Below are 26405 nucleotides of genomic sequence, written 5' to 3'. Positions count from 1 at the left end.
AGGTAGAAATATCCATGGTGAGAGAGAATCACGGATCGGCTGCCTCCTGCACGCCCCACGCTGGGGATGGAGCCCGCAACCCGGGCCTGTGCCCTGACCGGGAATCGAACCGTGACCTCCCGGTTCACAGATTGACGCTCAACCCCTGAGCCACGCCGGCCGGGCACATCAGGTTCGCTGTTGGTGCTGTACGTTCGGAGGTGCCCGCGGAGTGCCCGGCTTTGTGCTGGGCGTGGGGACGCTGCAGGGAGCCGGTGTCGCCACCTGGGACGCCGTCCTGAGGTCGCCCTGGGTGACTGAGCACGTGAGCTGGCACCGCTGGGCGCAGCTAGCGGGAGGGGACTGTTAATGACCAACAGGTCTCTGCCCAGCGGGCGGCTGCGCTTCGGCGTTGCCAGGAGGAAGGCGCTGCCAACCGACCGCTGGTCTCTGTTCCCAGAATTTCTATGAGCGGGAATTTGGGTCAGGACGTGACAAGGATACAAAATCCAACATCTCGCAGATGACTTAGCACAGACGTCTTCATTCTAAGGGTTTGCTTTTTTCCTTTTTAATTTTTTAAAAATTGATTTCAGAGAGGAAGGGAGAGGGGATAGATAGAAACATCAATGATGAGAATCATGGATTGGCTGCCTCCTGCACGCTCCCCAGTGGGGATAGAGCCCGCAATCCGGACATGTGCCCCGACCGGGACTCGAGATGCTCAACCACTGAACCACACTGGCTGGGCCTAAGGGAGTGTCTTTCTTAAAACATTTCTCCACTGCCTTCCGGTCCTCGTGGGCTGCCCAGTGTGTGTCCGGTAGATGAGACGCTTACTCAGCAACTGGTCACCCCATCGGGGATTCGTGGGCAGGTGCCCAGGTGGCAGGGGCGTCCCAGGGCCCCGAGAAGTCACCAGACCCCACGCCCTTGACTGAGTTTAGAAAACCGGACGATTTTTGTTTCTCATTTGGCAGCAAAACCCAACCTGAACAGGTGTGGCTCCTGCGGCAGGTCTGCCCTGTCCCGTGAGGGCTGTGCCCCCTCCCCCTGGGGCCAAGGACCCCGCACACCTGCTTCCTGCCACCGTTGAGCTGAAGGACAGATGCCACGGCTCAGCACAAGTGTGCAGGTGCGTGTCAGCAGACCTCCCACCCGCTGTGGGTCCTTTCCCAACATTCCCAGCTCTCTGCCCCTCAGCACCCCACCCTGACCCCCACCCCGGGGTCAGCTCGTCAGGAGGGCTGGCGGTGTGGCTCCTATAGGGTGTCACCTTCCATGGACCACTCCGTCTGCAGGGCGCATGTATGATGGAGGGGACCCTCCCCACAGGCGAGAGGCCCCGGCCCAGGGGAGGGAGCCACGGGCATGAGTGAGGAGTCACGGGCGCTGACTCACAGAGGAAAGTCGAGGGCGCTTGGCAGACACTTCTTTTATTTAGAAAATAAATCCCCGAGGGCTCTGGCTCCTGACGGGGGCGGGGAAGAGCGTGAGGAGCAGCACGTTCCCAGCACCTGGTGGGAGAAGGACCAGCATCTTCCGCCGCTCGCAGGGCCGAGGCCTCGCTCCGAGGCCGCCCGCAGGCCGCCGGCGCAGGGCCAGGGAGAACCCTCCTAGAGTCGTACATATACATTCACTTCCATTGTAGTTTAGAAATCAGCTCTTCCTCACCAAGATTTACAATAAAAATAAAATGATCTGCTCTGTAAACTATAGTAGAAAGTGTCAAATGTCTTAAAAACGATCTTCCTACAACGGAAAAGGCGTTAGTGTTCTTTCTGGGTGGAGGAGGACCCAGATGTGCTGGGCGGGTGCTGGGCCCGGGAAGCGCTTGGCTGGGGGGCAGGCTGAGGCTGAGGCTGAGGCTGGGGAGAGAGCACAGCCCTGTCCTCGGTGCATTCAGCTCCTTCGGCTCGAGGCCCAGCTCTCCGCTCCCGGGGCCCCGTGCCTACGGCTGCTCCACGGTCGCCTGGTCCTTGGCGGTCGCCTGGTCCTTGGCGGTCACCTGGTCCTTAGCGGTCGCCTGGTCCTTAGCGGTCGCCTGGTCCTTGGCGGTCGCCTGGTCCTTGGCGGTCGCCTGGTCCTTGGCGGCGGCCACCAGCTCTGCGAGGGCCGGGAAGCTTCTGATGCGCTCGGGGTGCAGGCCCAGCTTCTGTATCTGCAAAGGCCACGAGAACAAGTTGAGACACTGCGACCTACGGAATGTGAAGAGCCGTGTGACAACTGGAACATTCGCCCTTGCCCTGCGCTGAGGGGCCGCTCCCTGAAGAACGGCAGCATGCTTGTTCCTTCTGGAGGAGCGGTTCTCAACCTTCCTCACGCCGCGGCCCTTTCATACAGCTCCTCATGTGTGCTGACCCCCAACCATAACATTATTTTCGTGGCTACTTCATCACTGTCATGTTGCTACTGTTATGAATCGTCATGTAAATATCTGATAGGCAGGATGTATTTTCATTGTTACAAACTGAGCATAATGAAAGCATAGTGATGAATCACAAAAACAATATGTAATTATAGATGTGTTTTCCGATGGTCTTAGGCGACCCCTGTGAAAGGGTCGTTCGACCCCTAAAGGGGTCGCGACCCACAGGTTGAGAACCGCTGTTCTAGAGCAAAGGACATTCTTATTGCAAAACTGCATTCTGGGTCAGACACTTGGCATTCGAAGAAGCCAGCGTGTTAGCTGACCCCCACCCATCCAATCAGAGCCCAGGGGGTGAGAGCCTTTGGAGGCTGGCAAAGACAAGCCCCCCCCCCCCCCCCCCCCCGAGGGGAAGAATCAATGAGCTGCTTTTCCAGGGGAGAAGTCTCCAGAAAGGACAGGCGGGTCTTCATTGCGTAACCTGTCCACAGCCCTTTCTCAGAATTGATGAATTGAAGACACTCTGGCACAGCGTCTCCTGTGAGTTGCTTTGGTAACAGAAGGCACAGCGAGTCCCCACTGCAGCTCAGCAACAGTGAGATCCGGGAGGGCCCGCGCCGCCCATTCCGGACTTGTGAGAGCTGAGGTCGCTCTGGGGCTGGGACGGGGCTCCCCGTTTCCTTCCCCACGCCCCTCCCATCTCCTTTCTTCCTGTTGCTGATTCGTTCCTCATGGCTTCATAACAACGTCCCTGCTTGTAAGACTTAGACTAAGTTTCTCTTGGACAATAAAGAAGTACACCACGGCCCTAAATGGTTTGGCTCAGTGGATAGAGCGTCGGCCTGCAGACTGAAAGGTCCCAGGCTCGATTCCGGTCAAGGGCATGTACCTTGGTTGCGGGCACATCCCCAGTAGGAGGTGTGCAGGAGGCAGCTGATCGATGCTTCTCTCTCATCGATGCTTCTAACTCTCTATCCCTCTCCCTTCCTCTCTGTAAAAAATCAATAAAATATGTTTAAAAAAAAGCAAAGAAAAAAAAAAGCAGCAGCACACCACACACTGGGCCAGGCCCTATCTCTCACCCGCCTCGGGGCAGAGAAGGCGAGTCCCAGGGGCCCCTGACGCGAGAGGCTCCTCGGAGCGGGCACCCCAGGCCCTGCGGACGGAAATGCCCACGTCACGTCTTGTTCCCCAGCGAGGGCTCCTGAGACCGGCCCGAGGACTCGCTCTGTAAAGTCAACCGCCACCTCTGACGCTCCGAGCAGGGTAAGGGCCCCTTTCTGAGCATCCAAGTTTGATGACCCTCGAGGGGTCACCTCTGACTCCAAAGAAAGGCCTGCGCGGAGCCCGCTGCCGGAGGGAGACGTGCAGGCACCCGCACGCCGCGCTCCACAGCCTGCGCTTGCCACCTGCGGGGACCTGTGTCAGACGGGTTCTCGAGCATCACACACAGCGTCCGGGCCAGAGCTCTGGTTACTTGGAGCCAAACTCACAGAAGACCAGGACCCGGCCCCGACGTCCTATCAGCATTTTCCACGCAATGACCAGGGGGACACGCCCGTGAGCACCGCCCCGGGGCTTCTCGGACACGAACACTGCTGGCCGTGCAGATGCCAAACGCACAAAAGATCAACCCACTGGACTTCGAAAACTCGATTTCCGTGTTGTCCTATCTCTTCCTTCTTGTAACTCCTGGGTGCAAATATCCCGACTTCACAGATTTGGGGCCCCGACCCCTTTTCCCAGCGGAGGGAACAGCCTCCTGACCCTCGACGGCATCTCTGGGCTCACGTGAGCCACCAGGTGACCCCGGACTCGGTTCCAGAGTCCCTGGAACGGACACGCTCGCGGTTACCTGGTCCCCTAAGTACTCCACGTCCAAGGCCAGCTGCAGCCGGATTTTGTCGTCGTCGCTCATGCCGCCGCCGCCGGCCCCGCCGGGGTTGGCGGGGGAGGATTTCCGGGCTTGTTTGAGCCTTTTCAGGCTCTCCTCCATCTTCTTCACGGAGTGCAGGACGTCGGACACGGTTTCATAGAACCTAGAGCACGAGACACGTTCCAGTGAAACGGACGCTGGCATGGAACACAAACGCACTGACTGGCAACGTGGACCAACAAAAGGGGGAAAAGGGTTTTTAAGATAAAAATTCACTTCCAGTAAAAAACAATCAGCCTTGGTAAATATTTAATGTTTTTAACTGAAAGAAAACTGACGGCCTAGCACTGCACTCCCTCCAAACTGAAGAAATATGTACATGGATTTTATTCAACATTTCCGTCCTGGCCACTCCGAGGAAACCATGGGCCACGCTGTTTGTCTTCCATCGCGTGAGCACCTGCAGCTCGTTCCCCAAAAACAGGGAGCAAGTTCATTTACAACCAGTTCTGCAAAGTCCATCTTTTAAAGAGGGAAAGCATTTCAAGATTTTAAATAAAACTGCCTTCCAAATAGTCTCCATTTGCCGTCCAAATGAGAAATGAGTTACATTTAAAAGCTGTTTACAAGCTGGTTACTTGGCATTTACATAGAAATCATATTAGAATTCATTGTGATGTTTGAAATGAATCCACAAATGCCACTTAGCTCCTAAGTAATTGAAACAAATCTAATACTACGGCAAAGTTAATAACTGAACAAAATTCAACAACGCGACGGGTAACAGGCTCGAGCGCAGTCAGGGTGGGCACCCGGGAAGAGCGGACGAATGAGAAACGAGCCGCCCCCGACGGAGACCTCCTCGCACTGTCACGGGCTGTGGGGCGTGGGCCCCGCCTGTCCGCGGCTGCCACTGTTTCTCTTCCTCATCCGACCGTCTCCCCACTGCACGCTCTGACTACATGGCACGACCAACGCCATTCTGGATGGACGGCCGAGGAGAGAAAGGACCTCACAGGAAACCCTGTGACTGGACTTACAGGATGAGGCCTGCGGGAGATGGTACCGGGACAGGAAAGGCAGGCCCGGGGCGGGGCAGGGACCCTGAAGGTGTGCGGCCTGGGAGAGGCCAGGACAGACAGAGCCTTGGCAGGGGAGTGCAGCGAGCACAGCTCGGCCGCCCACACCGCTGGGCAGAGGCCGGGGCCTCCCTGCTTGGTCCAGCGACGCAGCCCCATGATGGCCTCCCCGCCTGGCCTCCCTGCGCCCTCTGATGGACTCGGCGGCCTCGGATGCGGGGCCCCTCACCTGTGCGTGCTCTCGGACAGCGCGCCCTCCAGCCACTGCTGGATCAGCTCGGGCTTGAGCTTGTCCCTGTGCCCGCTCCGCAGCTGGTGGCACGGCCTCAGAGCGCTGTCCACATAAGAGGAGGCTGTCGTGGGCACCTCCTGGGGTAGTGGCGGTGAGGGTGAGAGATGCACACACAGAGAGAGAGACAGACAGACAGACAGACAGACAGAGAGAGGACGCTGTTCAAATCTCAAGGTCAAAGGAGACTAGTCACTCTCCCGTTCTGAGACACCCACACCCGCACGCTCCCTGGTGAGGGTGCGCCCCCCAAACCCGAGCTCCTCGGAGGAGAGGGAGTGGCCTCCGCTTCCCTCACCCTCTGCCTGCTCCTCCCCTCCCTCCCGCTCTCCTGCCCTCTCTCCTGGCACCGACCTTGTTGGTCCTTCGGTACAGCCGGGGCACCTCCAGGGCGCTCTTCAGGGAACCGAAGCAGGACTCGCTTAGGTCCTGGACGATCCTGGCACTGAGGGCGGGCGCGCAGGCCGACAGGGACAGCCGCGAGTCCTCCAGGGCGGCTGTGACACACAGACTGAGCTCAGTCACGCTACCCAGGCCGGTGTGACTGTCACTTTAAATGCTGCCGTGGTATTTAGAGTGTACAACAACACATCGAGTCAAACGGCGAGCATGCAACACGGTTTCGCACTGAGGGGCGTTATAATCATACAACAGAGAAACAGCTAAGGGTTTACAGCTAAAGAGAATGGTAGTTGAAATGCACCCCAGTCTCTAACGTTTTATTTTAAATTATTTCCTATTCAAAGATTTGCTAAGTCTGAGATTTGCATTTACCTGAGATAGAAGAAAAATTCTTAAAGCCAATCATCTCGAGCTTGGGCTGGATTATTTCCAAGAGTTCTGGAAGCTGAAATAAACGTGCAGTTTGTGTGCAGTTACTTTTTAAATCCAAGGAAGAGGCCATTCTCTTTGCACCTGCGTCCTCTAGGACACTGTTATGAATGATAAAACCGAACTTGGGACGCTTAGCACCATTCATCAGAAGAAAGCAAAATTCTTGCCCTAACTGGTTTGGCTCAGTGGATAGAGCCAAAAGACTGAAAGGTCCCAGGTTCGATTCCGGTCAAGGGCATGTACCTTGGTTGCGGGCACATCCCCAGTGGGGGGTGTGCAGGAGGCAGCTGATCGATGTTTCTCTCTCATCGATGTTTCTAACTCTCTATCCCTCTCCCTTCCTCTCTGTAAAAAATCAATAAAATATATTAAAAAAAATAAAAAAGAAGAAAGCAAAATTCTCAATGACAACCTTCACGGGAAATGGACTCACCGTGGGAAGCAGCAGCAGCGTGGCTGTTCCCACGCCCGAGAACAAACATCATCTTCTATTCCGTGGCTCCCCTGCACCAAAAAGCTCACCAAAAGACCATGTTCTCACTCAAAACATACAATATTTGGAACGCCACAAAATATTTCAACTCGAGGAAAGCACAATTATGAAACAGAGGACTTAAATACAAATTCATCCACCAGGTTCTCTTTAATAAAAGCAAAACATGGGACAGACGCAGACACAGGAAAAAATTAATAGTTCAGGACTTTCAAAGTAGAGCTGAAGAGTAACTGTTACTAAGAAGTATTTGGGCTCTCGAATGGAAATGATTAAATCCAGCCCAGCACGGATCGGGCCTGCACAGGAAGTGGAGTGGATGAAAAAGAACCGTGGGCCGCTCACACTGAGCTGGGACGCCATCCCTGGAAAAGCCGCAGGGAGACCCGGCGGAGGGAGGAGGGAGAGCGGCTGCCAGGAAGGCTGGATGAGGGGAGACGCGGGAGGTGTTCTCTTGGGTACCAGGGCCCGCGGGTCTGCAGCCCTGTGGCTGCTGCCAGTGTGGGCACGCTCTCTGGGGAGCCGCTGCCCGAGCATGGGGCATCCTGGCACACGGGCTTACCTGCTCCTGCAGCCGGGCCAGGTCGGCGGCCGCGTGCACGAGCTGCGTGCTGGAGATGGAAGCCGCGGGCTTCGCCTCGGAAGGGCCGCTGCCCGCGTCCTCGCTGTTTCCCGGGGCAGCGGGAGCGTCTTTGCTAGCAGTTCCCAGAGGTTTCCGAACGTCCTTGGCGCTCTCATTCGAGATGGGCCTGAGCAGAAGCTGAGACGGGATTTCCATGGTCACACAGTCCTCCACCAGGAAGCTCCATGGGACCCACATACGCGGGCCAGCAAGTCACGGGAAAAGCTGGCGTCCACCATCCCACTCCCCTCTCACGGCAGCATGGCCGTTTCCATCTCAGGGCACTTAGGCCAGTGATGGCGAACCTTTTGAGCTCGGCGTGTCAGCATTTTGAAAAACCCTAACTTAACTCTGGAGCTGTGTCACATAGAGAAATTTTTTGATATTTGCAACCATAGTAAAACAAAGATTTATATTTTTGATATTTATTTTATAGATTTTTTTAAAAATATATATTTTATTGATTTTTTACAGAGAGGAAGGGAGAGAGATAGAGAGTCAGAAACATCGATGAGAGAGAAACATCGATCAGCTGCCTCCTGCACATCCCCCACTGGGGATGTGCCCGCAACCCAGGTACATGCCCTTGACCGGAATCGAACCTGGGACTTTTCAGTCTGCAGGCCGACGCTCTATCCACTGAGCCAAACCGGTTTTGGCATTTTATAGATTTAAATGCCATTTAATAAAGAAAAATCAACCCAAAAAATGAGTTCGCGTGTCCCCTCTGACCCGCGTGTCGTAGGTTCGCCATCGCTGACTGAGTGGCTCGATGTATCTGTAAAGCCCGCGGCCGGCTCACCTCGCTGACGAACACGGAGTAGCGCGCCAGCACCTGCAGCGTGAGCCTCCACAGCCGGTGCGCCAGCGACGGCAGGAACAGCTGCTCCGACCAGCACGTCTGCAGGCAGCTCCACGTCCGGTGCGACGCCAGCAGGCAGTAGGCGCTCCCAGCTGCAGGCAAAGCACACGCGGGCAGGCGCCTCGGTCAATGCGGCTGCGATCTGGGGCAGTGACGGCGAGCCTGTGACACGCGTGTCAGAGGGGACACGCGAACTCATTTTTTTGGTTGAGTTTTCTTTGTTAAATGGCATTTAAATAGATAAGATAAATATCAAAAATAGAAGTCTTTGTTTTACTATGGCTGCAAAGATCAAAAAATGTCTATAGGTGACACGGCACCAGAGTGAAGTTAGGGTTTTTCAAAATGCTGGCACGCCGAGCTCAAAAGGTTCGCCATCACTGCTCTAGTGTCTTCGGTGTGTGACCCGGGGGTGCAGAGTGGCACCCTGAAGTCCGTGTGGTCAGCGACACGGCTCAGCGATGCACTCTCTGATTTTACACGGTTCCACCTCGCAGGTGTCTGAGAACTATTAACCACATACAGCTTCCAGAAATAGCTAGTTACTAAGCACTTTGTACCAAATCAACGAACACGAGTCAAAGTGGCCGTCACTTGCCAGGGTTTAAACTTTGGTTTTGAATTTGCCCTGTTTCATTTGCCACCTTCTCTTCCCTACCTGATCACACGATTTGGATGCAGGGAGTTCACTGCACTTGAGCATTCTGGCAAAGACAGACGCGAACTAACTTTCAGACCACAGGGCGGAGTGCAGAAACAGTGCGGGAGCCAGGCCTATGCAGCTACAGACACAGCCCGTGTTCTGGGAGCGACTAAACGGTCCCAGTCAACAGGCTGCCATCCAACAAGAATCTCTTTACTTGCTGACAGGACGGGGCTGTAAGGGATGCAAACCCGGCTGGGAAGTCTGCATCCCACCAGTGCCACCTGCCCGATGAGCCAGGACTGGGCCCCGCGGTGAGGCCCAGCCCCAGGTGTGACGCACCAGGGAGGGAGGGGCCGTCAGATCCTGGGAAGAAGGCAGCGCGCAGCCAATTTGCTACAAAAAGGGCTGATCACTTGGCAACCAGGGGCTAAGCCCCTCAGCATGTGATGTGCAGGAACAAACACGAGGGCTGCTCCCTATATTCCTACAGCAGCCTCTTATTAGCTCTATAAAGCAAAAAACCATAGGAACCACAATATTTGACTTCTTTTTGTCTCTTAAAAAAGGCCAGTCACAGGAAGTCTTTAAGGTCCAGCCTCCTGGGTCCCAGGAAAGGGTGCAAGTGCCCTCGGGGATCGGGGTTGAGATGGTGAGCTCCGAGCCCCCTCGGGGACCTGTCATTCACCACCTTAAGGCATTACCTGGAGCGTCTTCCAGGGCATCTGTCAGCGCTGCCTCTAAGGACCCCGCGATCTCTCTGAACCTGGGATAAAACAAGAGTACGAGTCAGTGTTTCTGCTGCTGCTGACGCCTTTCCCTGTCCATTCCCCCTTCTTCCTAGCACCAGGGACTTCCTCCACCCGGGGCTACGGAGGGCGGCCGAGTAACGGCCTGAAGACACCCAGGTCCTAATCCCTGGAGCCTGCGGCCGTGCCCTCATACGGCACAGGGGGCTTTGCAGGTGGGATTCAATGAGACCCTGAGGTGAGACAAGATCCTGGATTATCTGGGTGCAATCACGTGCTCCTTAAAAGAAGGAGGCTGGAGAGAAATGAAGACTTAGCAGATAGAGACACAACGCAAAGTTTTACGCACACATGATAAAGTACAGGAATGGGGGTGGGGGTACGTGCACAGTCGGACGCAGGCGCACACACCTGTTGCTAAGAGTGCAATGGGAATACTTCTCCTTAGCGACATGTCAAACACTCCCATCCCACTGGTTTTGAAACTTCCTTCAAATGACCCCAGGGTGAGTGAGTCAGATAACAGCGCAACTCTGCCCCCAGCCACGTTTGCAGGATTCTGTCACAATTCGGGGTAAACACCTGATAGAAATCAATAGGAGAGTCCTACAGAGTATCACCTGAGTTTATTTTTTAAACGGAAAAACAAATGTATTGAGAACAAGCTCCGTATCTGAAAAATAATTTTTACACAACAGCCCAGGGCAGTGCCCGGACATGGGTGACAGTACAGGATTCCTAAGCAGGGGTCGCGGGGTCCAGGAAACGATAGAAAAGGGGAGTTTGCCCGGCCTGAGTGGCCAGTGGTTGAGCATCAACCTGTGAACCAGGAGGTCACGGTTCGATTCCCGGTCAGGGCGCATGCCTGGTTGCAGCTCCATCCCCAGTGTGGGGCGTGCAGGAGGCAGCCGATCCATGATTCTCTCTCATTCTCCCTTCCTTTCTGAAATTTAAAAAAAAAAAATTATTTTTTTAAGAAAAGAAGAAGAAAAAAAGAGGAACTTGCAGGCAGTAGACAGCAGGATGTGCTATGACGGCATCTAACTCCAGGCACGGATGACAAAAGAACCGGCCAGATCTCAACAGCACTTGCCGGTGGCAGCCTTCACCTGTCAAATGATGATTCCCTCTTTTCAGCTCTGCTCAGGAAGCAAAGGGCTTCCTACCCAGCCTGATCCCGATCATCAAACCTCTCCATGAACACCTTAGAGGGGCAAGTCCTTGCTTTCCTACCACAAGATAAGCTACATGATGTAACCCGGACACATGAAGCATAAACACAAGATTGCACGTATGTGAAAGGGCACTTGGCTAACATTCTGAAAGCTGTGATTTCATTATCAGAGGTGATTCCATACATCCCCGTCACGGTGAGCAATTACAATCAAGGCACCTAATTCGTAATCCATTTCCCTCCCTGTAATTTTTCCTCCGCGCTCTGGGGAAAGGACGGCATCACAATGAACGAAAGCATAAAAACACTAAACAAAACGCTATGATTCTTAAAAGAGCGCTTCGACCAAAAGGCTCTAGTTAATGCCGTTCCACAGAGGAGCTGACATGACCTCATTCAGGGGAACCTGCAAAGATGGCCGCTATCATCTGCTTTCCCAGCGGACCCATGTGGCTGTGGTTATGATCAAGCTCCCCGGGCAGCTGACAGAGCCGCTCCCTGACAGGCGACAGCACCGTGGCGTCGGGGAGAAAAGGGGCCCCGCTTTCCAGACCAGAGAGACGAGTGTCACCGTTGATAAAGGAGCCAAGGTAACAACCAGGACTCTCGTACCCGGGAACACAGAATCCGCTGGAAGAACACCTCTTGGAATCCAAAGCCCACACCCTTTCCTCCCCCCGCCCTGAGGGGAACCTGGCACAGAGGAGCAGAAGTGACAGCAGTGGGACAGGCCCACTTGTGGAGGCAGGTGAGGAGACAGGGACAGCGGCAGGGAAGAGCTGCCACCGACTCCCACGCCCTCTCTCCCACGATGAACGAGAGAACGTGTGGGGGTGAAGCTGGGCCTGGAGTCCAGCCTTCTCCGCGTCAGTTCTCAGCTCGCTGGTTACCAAACACTCACCCTTATCCTGTCATGCCAGCCTAATGCTGACATTCGTGATATTTCCTGTACATTTCCACTTGAAAGTTTGTTTCCCAAAGGATAGTATGATGAGCACAAAGAACAGGCTGTTAACAGGGGGCCCCGACATGCTTAGCTGGTATTCGAATTCTCTTAGGAAGGTGGAGGCGGGCGGGGAATGAGTTACTGACCGTATTTGAAAATAAACAGGCAAGTTCCACTTATTGTTGAAGCTGTGATAGGCAGGATGCGCGCGCAGTCTTCTCACGCTGGCCTGGGATCCGCACTGCCGTTCAAACGCCCTCACGAAGCCCATGCTGATGGTGTATTTCTAAAATAAGAACGAGCAGGTGGCATTTTCACTGCCAACACCCGGAATTGGGAGCATCTACTAAAACCTGTGATGGAGATAAAGGAGGGCAGCACAGAACCACAGCTTCTAGAGCTGACAGGGGCCCAAGGGACCTCCCTTCAGTCCCCACGTAAAGCCCAGGCAAGGCCCGCGTGGCCCCGTGGCATGCTCAAGGTCTCCCGTGGCCAGTCCACTTGGACACCCGGGTGCTACAGAGCCGTGCTCTTTATGTGACAGCTCTCACCCTCTAGGGCACCCCTCACCCCGTCCCTGGAGCTGGATGAGACGGCAGATTAAGCTGTACAGCCTCCATCGCCTCTCCAGAAGAAGTGCAAAATTTTAAAAAGGAGAGAATCAACCATGTGAGTAATGACGTCATTTTTATAGACGAGACAGCAGCAAAAGTGACGGGGACGTAACAGCCGCAGAAGAGCAGCAGCTAACACTTCCTTAGCAGTTACCATCCGCACACTGTGCTTACATCGTGTTATTAACTTAACCCACAAACCACCGTAGGAGGCAACTGCCATTATGATCACCCCCACTTTACAGACGATGTTTCCTCTTCTGCTTAGGCTCAGAGAGAATTCGCCCAAAGACAAAGCCAAGAAAGAAAGTCAACAGAGCAAAACCCGGGGCTGCTGTAAGGGATGTGCTATTCCCAGGCGCCCAGGCTCCGGGGAGAGCACCCTGGCCTCTCCATGCCTCCTTCTCAGGGAAGAGGGGCTCCCTTCGCCTCAATACGCTGAGGCCTGTGCTTCCACAGAAGGTTCAGTGCAGTGAGCACCCCAGGTCCTGGGCACGGGCAGGTGTGTGGATTTGAGGCCAAGAAAGCTGTTATTCATCTCTTTCAGGGTGAAACTATACCTTAGGATCTAATGGATGCTAATAGAATAGAGAACATTTCCCTCTGCGAGGGAAGCGGGTCACATTAAAACTGCAAGCTGAAAGCATTTCTTGAAAAGAACAGATGCTTGCTGGACACTACGCCCACAAACATTAAATACCGGGAAAGGATTCTAAAGTTAAACTTTTTCCAGAAAGCTTCATTTCTGAGCTGAAACAAATCATAATGTGATCAATATGATTCTCTAAGGAGCACAGCAAAATATAAAGGCTCTTAAATTGCAAATGCTTAGGACAATTATTTCACACCGCCTATGGTATCTACTTTTTAAATCACAGAAATCATTGTCAATGTCCTATAACATGGAACTATTAGCCAAGAGGACAGATGAGTGATATTTCTGGGACAATGAAGTTCTACCAGGCCCCAGGCTTAAACCACACTTACCTTTTGTCTCTGTACAGTTAAAAATCATCAAATTCACCAGGCCGATTAGAAAAAGAAGCAAAGAGAACTTCTAGAAGTGACAATTAGGGTAATTAAAATTGTAAACAATGTCCAGATTAAAAACAGTTTAGACACAACTGAAGAAGGAATGAGTACACTAGAAGACAGGTCCCGAGAAATTACCCAGAATGCAGCACAGAGACCAAGAGATGAAAAATAGAAAAGTCCTTTTAGGAAACATAAAGGATCACGTGTGGAGTCCAATCCAGAGTTCTAGAAGGAAATAATAGAAGAATGGGAGGGAAGCACAACTGAAGAGACAGGGAGACAAATGTTCCAGAATTTACAAAAAACAACAACCCTCGGATTCAGGAAACCCAACACATCCCAATACAGTAACTAAAAAGCAGCTCGTCCTAGACATATTATAATGAAAAAGCACACCAAAGTCACAGATTTTAAGAGGAGATTTTAGAGCAGCCAGAGGAAAAAGGCACCAACTACAAAGAAACCACAATTAGGTTGCAGCCAATTTCATTAACAGAAGTCAAAAGACAATGTTCAAAGTGCAGAGAATTCTATTTCCAGCAAAACTACTTTTCAAACATGAAAGCCATAGGGTTATTTTTAGACAAACACAAACTAAGGGTTTATTATAAAAAATGAAGGTTATCGCCCTGACCGGTTTGGCTCAGTGGAGAGAGCGTCGGCCTGCGGACTGAAGGGTCCCAGGTTCGATTCCGGTCAAGGGCATGTACCTTGGTTGCGGGCACATCCCCAGTAGGGGGTGTGCAGGAGGCAGCTGATCGATGTTTCTTTCTCATCGATGTTTCTAACTCTTTATCCCTCTCCCTTCCTCTCTGTAAAAAATCAATAAAATATATTTTTTTAAAAAAATGAAGGTTATCATCCACAGATCTTTACTAAAAAAGTCTCCTAACCCTAACCCCTAACCCCTAACCCCTAACCCTAACCCCTAACCCTATTTACTTTTGAAATCTAAACCATGAAATATTTTAAACGATAACATGATTTTAAGAAAACAGTACATTTTAGGGTCTCCTAATCTTTTAAACTACACAGGACAATTATATACATTTTTAAGTCTAAATCAATAGTAGTTTTTGTTTTCCTTCACAATTATACAGTAGAGGCGTAAAAACTTAACTTTTTCATGGACAATTATAAAGAAAAGGGCTTTTAATGGTACTAGGATCTTTTTTTTTTCCACTTTGAAAATAATGTACATATCTAATCACAATTGTGTCTAGACTGAATTGTACTTTATGTTCTAAAATTAAAATATTCTCACTCCCAAGAGTACCGGGGACTATTACACGAATAAAGCACTGTGTGTGCCTAAGGTAAGCGCTCACGTAGCAACTCCCACCGTGGTTCTGACCCAACCACAGAGCCGCGCCTGTGCAGAAGACAACGTGATCGCTCTAAAACCTCAGGTTAACATCTTCCAGAGTCAAAACGAAGGAGGGACAGGTACCTCGTGAAATGCATTGGGATCCCCAGGGTTAAAGAGTGAGGGCAGGTTCTCCTCTAATCCTCGCACTATTTCCGGCCAGACCGAATTCACCAAAAAATCATATCCGGGAACAGTATTGCCTTTCTCACTGTAAGGAAAGAGCAAAATCGCAGTCAAATACACCATCATCTTCTACGTACAAAAAGCAAAATTCTACTGTGGTGCTTTAACTACAAGTTCCTCAGCCTCACACTTATTTCAACCCCCTTTTTAAAAACTGTCAATTAGTTTGTTTCTCCACCCACATTTCTATTTCACGCCTTAAACTCAGACTCACCTTGAACCTGACGCATTGCAGAGGGAGCTGGTGTCAAGGATAAGGCAGAACCACCATGCCAAGGTGCCTGGGCACAATTTCCCCCCTTAAAGTCGGACACCACATCCACACTCGATCTTAGAGAGGAGGCGATCTACCACCACAAGAAAAGCGATCTTTGCACGCAACCTGAACACCAATGATGCTAATTTCCCAATGACTAACAGTGTTGTCACTTCTGAACTGTCTCTAAGATTGCCCCAGTTCTAAGATTCTATGACGGCATCACGAAGCCCCGTTTTCCTCTAGAAGCAGCGAGACACCACTACCGACATGAAGAAGGTGAGGATCTGAAGCTCAGACTTCTGGGTGAAGGCGAAAGACGAGGCGGAGGCAGGGAGAGCAAGTGGGCAGAGCCTGTTACTTTGGGGACAGAGGACAGAGGCCTGGATTGGGCCAGTGGCCGTGGTGACAGGTAACGGGGTATTTATGCAACGGAACTGGGAAGTCATGGGAATTAAAGGAGGAAAAACTGAAAATGACTTCAATCACAATCAGTACAAAACCTGCTGAGTTTAACTGAATTGGTAGTTCTAGACAGATTATGCCATTAGAATAATAGAAGGCAACCAATACTGATGTCGAACTAAGTTAAGAAAAAGCCAAGGGGGAAGGAAAGGGTTTGGGCTTTGGATGCCGAGGCGTTCTAACCGTCACCCTCAGCTCCATCTACCAGATCTTATCTGTAGAAGGAGGCTATAGATGCCCGCCTTGCAGCGCTGTGGGGACAGTTACATGGAGACCAGGTAAGCCTCGTTTCATTGGACCTCATTCTACTGCACTTCATGTTTTTTACAAATTGAAGGCAAGACCCTTCAGCAGCAAAAAGATTAAGAGTCACCGAAGGCTCAGAGGGTGGTTAGCATTGTTTAGCAAAAGTATTTTACAGTTAAGGCAGGTACGCTTCTTTAGAAATAAGGCTGTTGCACACTTAACAAGCTATAGGATGGTGTAATGTAACTTTCAGATACACCGGGAAACCAAAAAAATCCATGTGACCCGCTTTATTGCAACATTCGCTTTACTGCTGCGGTCTAGGCAGAACCCACACCACCTCTGCGGTATCCTGGGCCCACATGGCACAAGCCAGCCCCTATCGGCGTGCACCCGGCGGCAGATGCAGCCATCACACCCAGGTGCGCTCTAGCACAGCAGACAAGTACCTTGAGATGGCCCCGCCTGTGACTTCCCGAAGAAGGCGGCAATGGTGAGGGACAAACTCCAGGAGCTTGTTGTACATGATCTGCAGGCCGTTTGGATGAGACTCAACCACCTGCTCTATAATCACCTGTTAAACGAAAGAGAATTTTATTTTTTATTTTTTTTAAATATATTTTATTGATTTTTTACAGAGAGGAATGGAAAGGGATAGAGAGTTAGAAACATCGATGAGAGAGAAACATCGATGAGCTGCCTCCTGCACACCCCCCACTGGGGATATGCCCGCAACCTAGGTACATGCCCTTGACCAGAATCGAACCTGGGACCCTTGAGTCTGCAGGCCGACGCTCTATCCACTGAGCCAAACCGGTTAGGGCAAGAAAGAGCATTTTAAAAAAGCACCTAAAAGCGACGTAGAAACTATATACCACAAAGGAAAGAATTGAGAAAACCCACCCTCCTCCCTAACGGACACGTTTCTAAATGGTAGGTAAATAATCGTTGCATCAAAACTGGTTCCTGGGATGAGCGTGCGCAGTTCCCTCGGCGATTTGCCTATAAAAGCCCTCCATCTTTGAATGTTCCCTCCCTCCCATCTCTGGCCTGGTCAACCCTCCATGTTTTTAAAGACTGAGCCAAATCTCACTTCCACGCTCAGAATTCCCTACACGCTCCTCCCGGCTCACACACTGCTGGACTGCTCTATTCAACCCAAGACCAGTTCAAAACTGCTGCCTAGTAATTTTATTGACATATAATTTACATCCCACAAAACTGACCTAAAAATGCTTTGATGCATACTTTCTCCCAGGCCAGCCCCTCACCACCCCCAAATGAAGATGACCCCTGGACTGGGGCATCCTTAGAAAATACAGGAGAGCAAGCCGATTCCCGGCACTGATTTAACCAACAGGGACCAGCCTTTTTCTACGCCTGATACTGTAGCAGACACGTGCCTCTACAGAGAGCTCTCTGATCTGGCCTCCGCCCAGTGAAGTCTTGGAGACGGAATAAAAGCTGTGATGCTGGTGGAATGGAGCCCTTGAGATCACAGACCTGGTCCATGTATGGCTTCACCAGAACCTGACCGACGAGGGCCTCTGCGTCGCGGGTCTTGTCGATGGTGGCGTAGGTCCGTAAGCAGTGCCGGACGATGTCGACATCCACCGTCTGAAGGCCTTCGAGCAGGAGGCCCTCCAGCGACTGCTGCAGCATGGCCGTGATGCCCGCGATCCGCTGCAAGGAGACAGGGGAGTCAGCAAGGCTCCGGCGGGAACAGGTCCTGGGAGTCCAAACACACACGTGACCCCTGTATTCTAACAGAAGGTCATGTATGTAAGATGGACATGCTAGCCTTTCCTGAAGATTCACAGTGACTCGCTCCTCCTCCCCACAATCTCTAGAAATAAACCTTTGCATCATCAAAGGCGAGGTTAGAGAGAATTACAGAACAAGAAAAACAGTTATTTTCCCCTTAAGCTACAGTGTAAATCAAACACATGAATTTAAAGTCTAGTCAAGGGCTCTGGATAAATGAACAATGACTGAATCCTAGAAAGCGTCAAGTTACGTGAAATTCACAATTAACTTCACTCTTGCAATTCAGAGAATATGCCTGTGTCTTTACACAAAAGCTATAATGCATGACGTGTAGGAAGCAGGGGTCTAAAAAAAAAAAATGAAAGAAAAAATGCAAAGCTAGCTTCAAAACCCCGTGGATCAAAAACTATGAGGGGCATTACTAGGTTAAACCAAATTTATTTAGCAAAGTCCTAGCTACCATCTGTGAGAACGGACAACACTTACTGGTCTCACTTTGTCCAGAAGAGGCATGCCTTTGCTTTGAACAGCATGAAACTGTAACTGGTTAAATTCTGTAGCGATTCTCTCCAAAATCTGTCCAGTCAGCAGTGGGCTAGTGGGGACAGGACAGAAACGTGATTCCTGAAGTTTGTTCATTTCACACGGTTAGTGGTGGGGATCCTTGAGCCCCGCTTGCTAGAACTTTCTTGTTTTCCACACCCCCCTGGTCCAAGGTGGGAGCTAAAGCCCCCTCTGTGCCATCGCCTTCACCACGAGCCACAGTACAGCACGTGGTAGGTGCAGTGGGGAAGTTACATGAGCCGATGCGGCCTGGCCACGGGCCTCAGGGCCCGACAGGAGCCGGAGCCGGAGCCGATCAGTGGGGAGGCAAGTCCTGTCTGCTCCCACCACCTTCCCCCGGCTCTCCCTCACCTTTAACCCCCTTCTCTCCTCTTGCCCTTTCCTCTTATTCACACCTTTTCTAAAGAAAGCACCTCTAACTCCTCTCAAACACCAAATACTGCTGTCTCCTTCGGCAAATCAAACTAACCTTCTGGGAACAACAAATAAAATACCTCAAAACAGCTTCTTTACATTTCCATTTACCGAATGGCTGAGAGAGCAGGAGTTTAGATGCTCTGGTCCTAGCGAGAGGACACTCATCGTGTATCTTCCCCGAAGCCTAGTCAGTCCCTCCTTTTTTCTCACACACATTACAAAGCATCGCTCCCTCTCAGCAGGGAGTTAAATGGCAAGAGGAGAAAAGCAAAGGGCAGGCAGGGAAGCACCGGCCGGCTTTCCCGAGGCAGCCTCTGCCTGATGCTGACCGATCAGGGGGGACACGTGCAGTGAGGGCAGCAGTCCCTGGTCCTGCATTTGCAGCACCCCAACGAGGCCAGCCCAGGCGTGCAGCATTCACTGACGTGCGATTTCGTAAGAAAGAGTTACCTGTGTCCTTCCAGTGCGGATGTTTCTTTAGAACTCTGGGAATTTAAGATCTTTTCAATTTTCTCAACCGACCGAATAACTTGTATAAGCCTCAACACACACATCTATTCAAATGAAGCAAACACATGTTATGAAGTTTCAGCATCCTACATTTTGAATGTCTATGTAACACTGAACTTGCGAGAATGCCAATCTTAATCCTGGCTTTCTTTCTACAAGCATATTTCAACATTCTATCGCAAGGTTCCTGTAGGAAAGAAACTGGACTTCTTTGCTTTCTCATGCTCTGCACTCTTTCTTACTCCTTCCTTCTTTTCCCATCTTAAACGAACCTTTCTACCGGTACGTTTATTTTCTTATAACCCTTTTGTTCATGTTTTAATGTGTCAATTCATTAAATACATTACACAACAAATATTATCAAAGAGGTGGAGGAACATTATAAAAACTCTCATCCTTAAAAGAATAAAGATACAAGGTCATTCATTCAACAGCTAGTTACTGACCCCCTACTGCGAGCCACACATTCTTCTAGAAGGTGGGGGCCTGAGTGAATAAACGAGAAAAACGCCCTGCTCTCATGAGGCTTATCATCTTTTCTAGAAATGCATTGCATTCTGGGAAATCTTTAGGCAAAAGTTCAGGGGACACCTAAAGAATTAAACAGAAGGTCTCAAATAGGCTTCTCCCCTTGACATTTAAAAAAATATGCTCATAGCCGCTGGGTGGCTCAGTTCATTCCTGGTCAGGGCGCATGCCCGGATTGCGGGCTCCACCCCCAGTGGGGGGCATGGAGGAGGCGGCCGATCCATGATTCTCTCATCACTGATGCTTCTCTCTCTCCCTCTCTGAAATCTAATGCTAATAAATCCATTTAGAAGATACAGGAGGACCAGGCTAGAGTCAGAAGTCTTGAATCCTAATTCCAGCTCTGCTACTATACCATTATGATTACAAGTAAATCAGAAAATAAAATTAAAACCCAGGTCCAGTAAAACGTAAAGGCATAAAGGGAGAGGGGGAAACAGAAGTAATGAACGTAGCAGAGTAAGAGCACCACACACTACTTTTTCTGGAACAATCAGCCTGCAATACAACACTGAAATGTGCTTAGAAAGCCCTACCCCCTCATCTCTAAAACATGGGCACCTTCTCTGTAGGCGTCTTCCTGAGCATTCTTATTCTTACTGAACTGTCACGTGCCTCACTGAGGTCAGTTACGATTGTTTCTCATTCTGGACACAATTTTAATTTTGTGTCCAATCGGGTACCCCTAAAATTTTGTCATATTTCAACTAGATACCGTGACATTATGCTGCATATACATATATATGTGAAAACTTTGAGGAAAAAAGCAATTTCCTCATAATCAAAACCATGAGAAGAGAGGATGAGAGGGCTTTTAGCTGACATGCAGCCCATGAAATCTAGATTTCTTTAAAAATGTTAATGCTGCCACAACTAAATTCAAGCATAAGAAGACTGCAGGTTTTCTGTCTTTTAAAACATTTTATGACTTTACCGCACCCCTCTTTAATCAGACCAGGAGCGAGGAGCCTGGGCCCCAGCTCTGGCTCCGGCCCTCACTAGCCCTGCTCAGCTACTAGACCCAGCAGAGGCTGCACGTGTCCTCTGCAAAGGTGCCCGGAGTGCACCTGCCACATGCATGACAGTGCCTTCCCTCAAGGTGCTGTCTGTCACAAGTCCAGGCTGCAAGGTGCTGTGTGACACTTTACGTACCTTTTTCCCCCTAATGTCCTCTTGTTTAGACATTCGTTCATCTACTGCCCGAATTCCTTCACTGACAGATGACCTGAGACTCTTGAAAACAATAAAGTAAATGCACTGTTGAAATTGTTTCATGACATTTTACACATTTAATTCAATTCCACAGAACTGAACCAAATTTACATGATTAATTCAATTCCAGTATTGATAGGCCCGTATTATACAGATATTGACAAAATACAAAGTTTCAGACACAACTGCTATTGATTTGGGGGCAAAATGACATATGAAACGAGGGTCACACAGGATTAATGGCCAAAAGAATAATCTACAATGACTGTGGCAGATGGTCCGGGTAGAGAAAGGATAGTCTGAATCCGAGTACAGGAGGGTTTAGTGGGGGGATGGGACTGGAGTTCCGCACCTGTGCAGGCTGACCTGCGTGGAGGGGAGATTATTAGAAAAGGGAGAAAGATACCAACTGAGCACCACATACTTGGGGCGGGGAGGCATCCACCTGGGCACTGCTGGCTTCGTTTTGGAGAGAAGTAGAAATAGAAAGGAAGGGGTTGACTTAGGAGGACTTCATTCAGATAAGGTCTTACTAGTAGACTAGATTCTATACATTTCGGAGAACTCAAAAATTGTTAAGTGCTCATATACCACAGTGTAATGTTGATTTGGGAATATTAGGAAGCAAGAAGGGTCAGGAAAAGGGAGAGGTCATGGGACAGGTGGAGACACATGCCCAGCAGCTAATGCATCAAGCCACGTATGAGATCATAGAAATTAGGTCCAAAACGAAGGTAAGGAGAACAAACAGAATCAACAGGACAGCCCGGCCGGGGTGGCCCAGTGGTTGCTAGTCATGGACCACTGAACCTCCGCGAGAGGAGAGCAGCTCCTGCAGGACAAGCATCGCGTACCTGACGGTGGACTGTGCCATGGGATTTGGGGACTTACCAGAACTTCTTCTCGTAACTGTCCCAAAGGCACCGAGAGCTGGTTGAGGACTTTGTCCATGCCAACCTACAAGCGAAATCATGTCGCACACACACATCAGAGGCAGGAGTCAGAGGGAAGTGTCTGTTTAATGAGCAAAGCACTAGACGCAGTTACTCTCTCTGTATAGCCATATACTGCTAAGCAGCTAGCTAAATAGCCAATGTCATTCTGCCATAAATATTGCTCATAGAATAAGAAAAACAATCTGCTGATACGCATGAACCAATAAATGAGAGAAGTCCTAATAAACGAACGCTTCTTTATGCACAATTTGCCTTTGGATGAAATTTTAAATGAATCTGAAAAACATTTTAATGGGAGGTGAGTACAGTTGGTGTAAAAGTCTGATGGATGGGCTCTAGCTCGTCTTAACGTGATCGTCACCTTTGAGGAAAATCCAAATTAAAAAGAAGGGAGATAAATTTTTTTTGGATTTCTAATCCTAATGAAACATTTATCTTAGTGGTAGATTTCCCACACGCAAATAGGGCTCATTAACCTTGATGCTTCTTGAAGTCCCCATGGAGAGAACTACTTTCTGTACTTCTTTAAACAAATAGATTCAAAAACAAAATAAAATACGGACAAGACCAACTTTTCTTGCAAGTACTAAACCTCAAGCATTTATTTCTCGATGACTTTTACAAACCACCCGCACATTTTTCTGAAGCCAGCTTCTTACAGAGCCACACTGGCCACTGCTCCCTCAGCCTGGCTCCAGCCAGCACGCGCCTGCAGGTAAAGCAAGCACTTCCTTCCGAACAGCTGATATTTACTCTTGCCAATTAGTCTCCACCAGTGGGATGTCATGGTAACCACTTGCAAACTAACCAAAGCCACTACTTTGGTATTATTGCCCTTTCTCTTGTGCTATACATGTGTTATGTTCACATATAACTTAAGAATATAACTATATGTATAGTTACCCTTAGTAACAAATTCACAAATAATCAAACTAGCACCGTCTTAAATGAGAAAAAATGGAAACAAAAATGTATAGAAAAAGAAAGTTCAGCTCTTTTATTCATGAATGAGATTAGTAATCGCTTTATGTTTCTGAGGGGGAGGAAAACGAACTAAAAGATTTCTAAAATGCTCAGCATTTTAAGAGGAAACCTGAGCTGACAGTGTGGGTGTCGGCGCACCAGCCGCAGGAAGTGTGGGTCTCGGTTACCAGGTTTGTGGAGAGGTTGACGAAGTCCGCGTAGTCCTTGTTGATGAGCTCGACCATGGCGGTCTTCAGCAGCTTGTAGTAGAGTTCTAGGTCATCCCTCAGCTCCTCCAGCTGCACGCGCTTCCGACAGTCAGACACGAAGTGATCGACGTCGAAGTCTTCCTGAGAATGCAACCGGAGCAGCTCTGAGTCACACCCTGAACGCTTTCACACCCTGAACGCCTTCACGCCCTGAACGCTTTCACGCCCTGAACGCTTTCACACCCTGAACGCTTTCACGGAGGCGCCTGCAGACCCTTTATGACCAGCAACATGGTCTCAGCTGACGCCTCTGTTCTGTATGTCTATGTCCTACTAGAGGCCCGATGCATGAAATCTGTGCACTGCTAGGGCCTAATGGTTGCAGGCTGGGTACTCCCTCCCTTCCCCCAGGCCATTTGCTATTGCAGCTGCAGCAGGTCAGGACCTCCCTCCCTTCCCCTGGCAGGCCACACCCCCTGGTCGAAATCCCAGCGGAGGGACAATTTGCATCCTAGGCTTTTATTATATAGGACCATGGCCTGCACACCCGCCTCCAGTTCCCCTCATCCAGAGAGCAGGGCAACGTGAGAAAAAGAGTATGAATATCCCACTCTGCCCTCCCCAGTGTGGCTCAGTGGATAGAGTTTCGGCCTATGGACTGAAGGGTCCCGGGTTCAATTCTGGTCAAGGGCATGGACCCCGATTGCAGGCTCCATCCCCAGTAGGGGGCGTGCAGGAGGCAGCTGATCGGTGTTTCTCTCTCATCCATGTTTCTAACTCTCTATCAGAGCCTCTCCCTTCCTCTCTATAAAAATCAATAAAAAATATATATTTTTTTTAAAAAAATGAATATCCCACTCGTTTTAAAATGTCTCATTCCAGCCCGGCCAGCCTGGCACATGCCCGGTTGCGGGCTCGATCCCCAGTGGGGGTGAGGGTGGGAGTGGGGACCGTGCAGGAGGCAGCCGATCGGGGATTCTCTCATCATTCATGTTCCTAGCTCTCTCTCCTTCTCTGAAGTCAAAATATATATTTTTAAATATATATATTTTTAAAAGTCTCGTTCCAGAAGCTTTCGGACGAGGGGCCTTTTCTTTCTGACCCGACCCTGGGAGGCACGTGGGCTCAGCGATTTGCTCAGGACGGGATTCCTGAGCTTCGGGGGCAGGACACCGGTGCCCACGCTTCCGTCCGGAGAGGGGACCGGCCATCTGCCCGCGCTGCACGGGGACGAGGACCAGGGACCGGGGACCGGCAGGGACCGGACACTGCGCTCAGAACTTGGAGGCCTTTCCACCCAATAAGCCCCATTTCACAGACGGGCTTCCTCCAGGCGCCACCCGCCACGCCTGAGGCCGAGAGGCTCGCTCACTGCCAAGGGCAGCGAGGTCCCCGGCTCCGGGGCGCGGGCCGGAGCCCGAGGGGAGGCCCCGGGCGGAGGGCAGAGGAGGACGGGCCCCTGCGGCCCGGCTCCGGGGGGAAGCGCCCCGCACCTTCATGAACTCGTCCTTGTCGAAGCAGAGCGTGTCCGGCCCCGTGGGCAGGCTCATCCGGCTTCTCTCCATCGCGCCGGCTGCCGCCTCTCAGCGCCCAGATCCGAGCGAGGACAAGAAGCAGGAGGCGGCGCCCACGGACGCGGCGGCTGCAGCCACGATCAATTTCCACGGTCGGGGAGGCACCGCTTCCGCCAACATGGCAGCGCCCGCGCCGCAGCCAATCAGGGAGGATCCCCGCGGGCCCGCCTCCGCCTGCGCCGCCAAGAGGGGAGGCGCGCACCGCTGGGGTGGTGGCGGCGGGCGGTCCTGCCCCCTGTGGCGGAGGGCGGAACTGCAAGCCCCGCTCGCTTCTTGGCTGGGCCCTGGAGGGGTCCTCTGCACCCCACCGTTTCAAGCCGGCGGGGGGGGGGGGGGGGGGGGGGGACCGGCCTGCAGCGCTTGTCCACGGTCGCTTCCCGAGATTGCTCCTCCGTCGCTTCCCGAGATTGCTCCTCCGTGGCCTAATGCCGGTCCTTTAGTTCTTAGGCGGGTCTTCGAGGGTTGGGCACATCACCGGCTCCTTCCTCCTGTCGGTCCCTGTGCAATGAGGCCTCTGCCCTTAGCGTTGGCACCCTCCGCTCCAGGGAGCTGTAGGGAAGAAAAGGTGGGCAGCTGGGCACCTCCCTGCTCCACTTTGCGCTCAGTTCCAGGGTGGGCAGATTCTCAAAGGAGTGCCTCCCTACCTGCTTAGTCTAAATCAGCGGTTCTCAACCTGTGGGTCGCGACCCCTTTGGGGGTCGAACGACCCTTTCACAGGGGTCGCCTAAGACCATCGAAAAACACATCTATAATTACATATTGTTTTTGTGATTCATCACTATGCTTTCATGCTGTTCAATTTGTAACAATGAAATTGGGGGACACCACAACATGAGGAACTGGCATTAGGAAGGTTGAGAACCACTGTTCTAAATACAGACGTCGAATATGTATGCATGCATATTTGTAGTTTTTAAATATATACATACATATTCTATTAATTTCAGAGAGGAAGGGAGAGGGAGAGAGAGAGAGATAGGAACATCAGTGATGAGAGAGAATCATGGATCGGCTGCCTCCTGCACGCCCCCCACTGGGGATCAAGCCCGCAAGCAACCCCAGGCATGTGCCCTGACCGAGAATCGAACCACGACCTCCTGGTTCATAAGTTGATGCTCCAGCATTGAGCCATACCAGCCGGGTGATTTATACAGCTTTTCACCCCCCTCTCTCTTCCCTCTCAGCACTTCTCACTGCCCTTTCATCCCACAGCCCCACCGCGAACACCTTCTTTGTAAAGGAGATGGGCAGACCTGTGTAGGGTGCTGCTGCCGCATCTCCCTCTTCTGGGTCTTCCAGGCCGCTGGGCTCCTCCTCTCCTCCCCCCTGGAGGCTTGCCCAGCCCCATCTCCTCCTGCTCTCCTGAGTCTCAAGAAGCAAATGCTGGCAGCCCAGTGCCAGGACCCAGGCTCTCACCAACCCTGCACCAAGGAGGGGAGGCGTGATCATCCTCCCCCACCCCACCCCCAATCGGGGCTCCACTCGCTCCGCCGGCCACTTCTGTTCCCACGAGATAACACAGTCAAACATCCTGTTGGCACAGCCCCAACACAATCACCATAATTCCTCCAGCTCCCAATATGGACCAGCAGGCTTGACTAAACACATCGACTCGGAGTCAAA

The 26405-nt window shown here is 51.2% G+C and overlaps 1 protein-coding gene across 4 annotated transcripts; it reads right to left on the bottom strand.

Annotated features, from left to right (window-relative positions):
- Positions 1-1396: 1396 nt before the first annotated feature.
- COG2 (component of oligomeric golgi complex 2) lies at positions 1397-24909 on the bottom strand. Of its 4 annotated transcripts, XM_036354877.1 has the most exons (19): positions 24702-24909; positions 23188-23349; positions 21972-22037; positions 21021-21101; positions 19281-19384; positions 18336-18444; positions 17586-17765; positions 16532-16656; positions 15014-15140; positions 12061-12200; positions 9750-9811; positions 8343-8494; positions 7481-7678; positions 6366-6438; positions 5946-6088; positions 5532-5671; positions 4203-4386; positions 2042-2140; positions 1397-2005 (listed from the first exon to the last, which is right to left on the bottom strand). In XM_036354877.1, the coding sequence occupies exons 1-19, from the start codon at positions 24771-24773 to the stop codon at positions 1931-1933; spliced, it is 2292 nt and encodes a 763-aa protein (XP_036210770.1). In that variant the 5' UTR covers positions 24774-24909; the 3' UTR covers positions 1397-1930. The 4 variants fall into 4 exon arrangements, with proteins under 4 accessions (XP_036210770.1, XP_036210769.1, XP_036210772.1 ...); XM_036354876.1 differs by having other exon boundaries at positions 1397-2140; XM_036354879.1 differs by lacking the exon at positions 7481-7678 and having other exon boundaries at positions 1397-2140.
- Positions 24910-26405: the final 1496 nt, after the last annotated feature.

Source organism: Myotis myotis, unplaced genomic scaffold (genome assembly GCF_014108235.1).
Source record: "Myotis myotis isolate mMyoMyo1 unplaced genomic scaffold, mMyoMyo1.p scaffold_m19_p_21, whole genome shotgun sequence".
Taxonomy (NCBI): domain Eukaryota; kingdom Metazoa; phylum Chordata; class Mammalia; order Chiroptera; family Vespertilionidae; genus Myotis; species Myotis myotis.
This window is presented reverse-complemented; position numbering and strand designations above follow the sequence as displayed.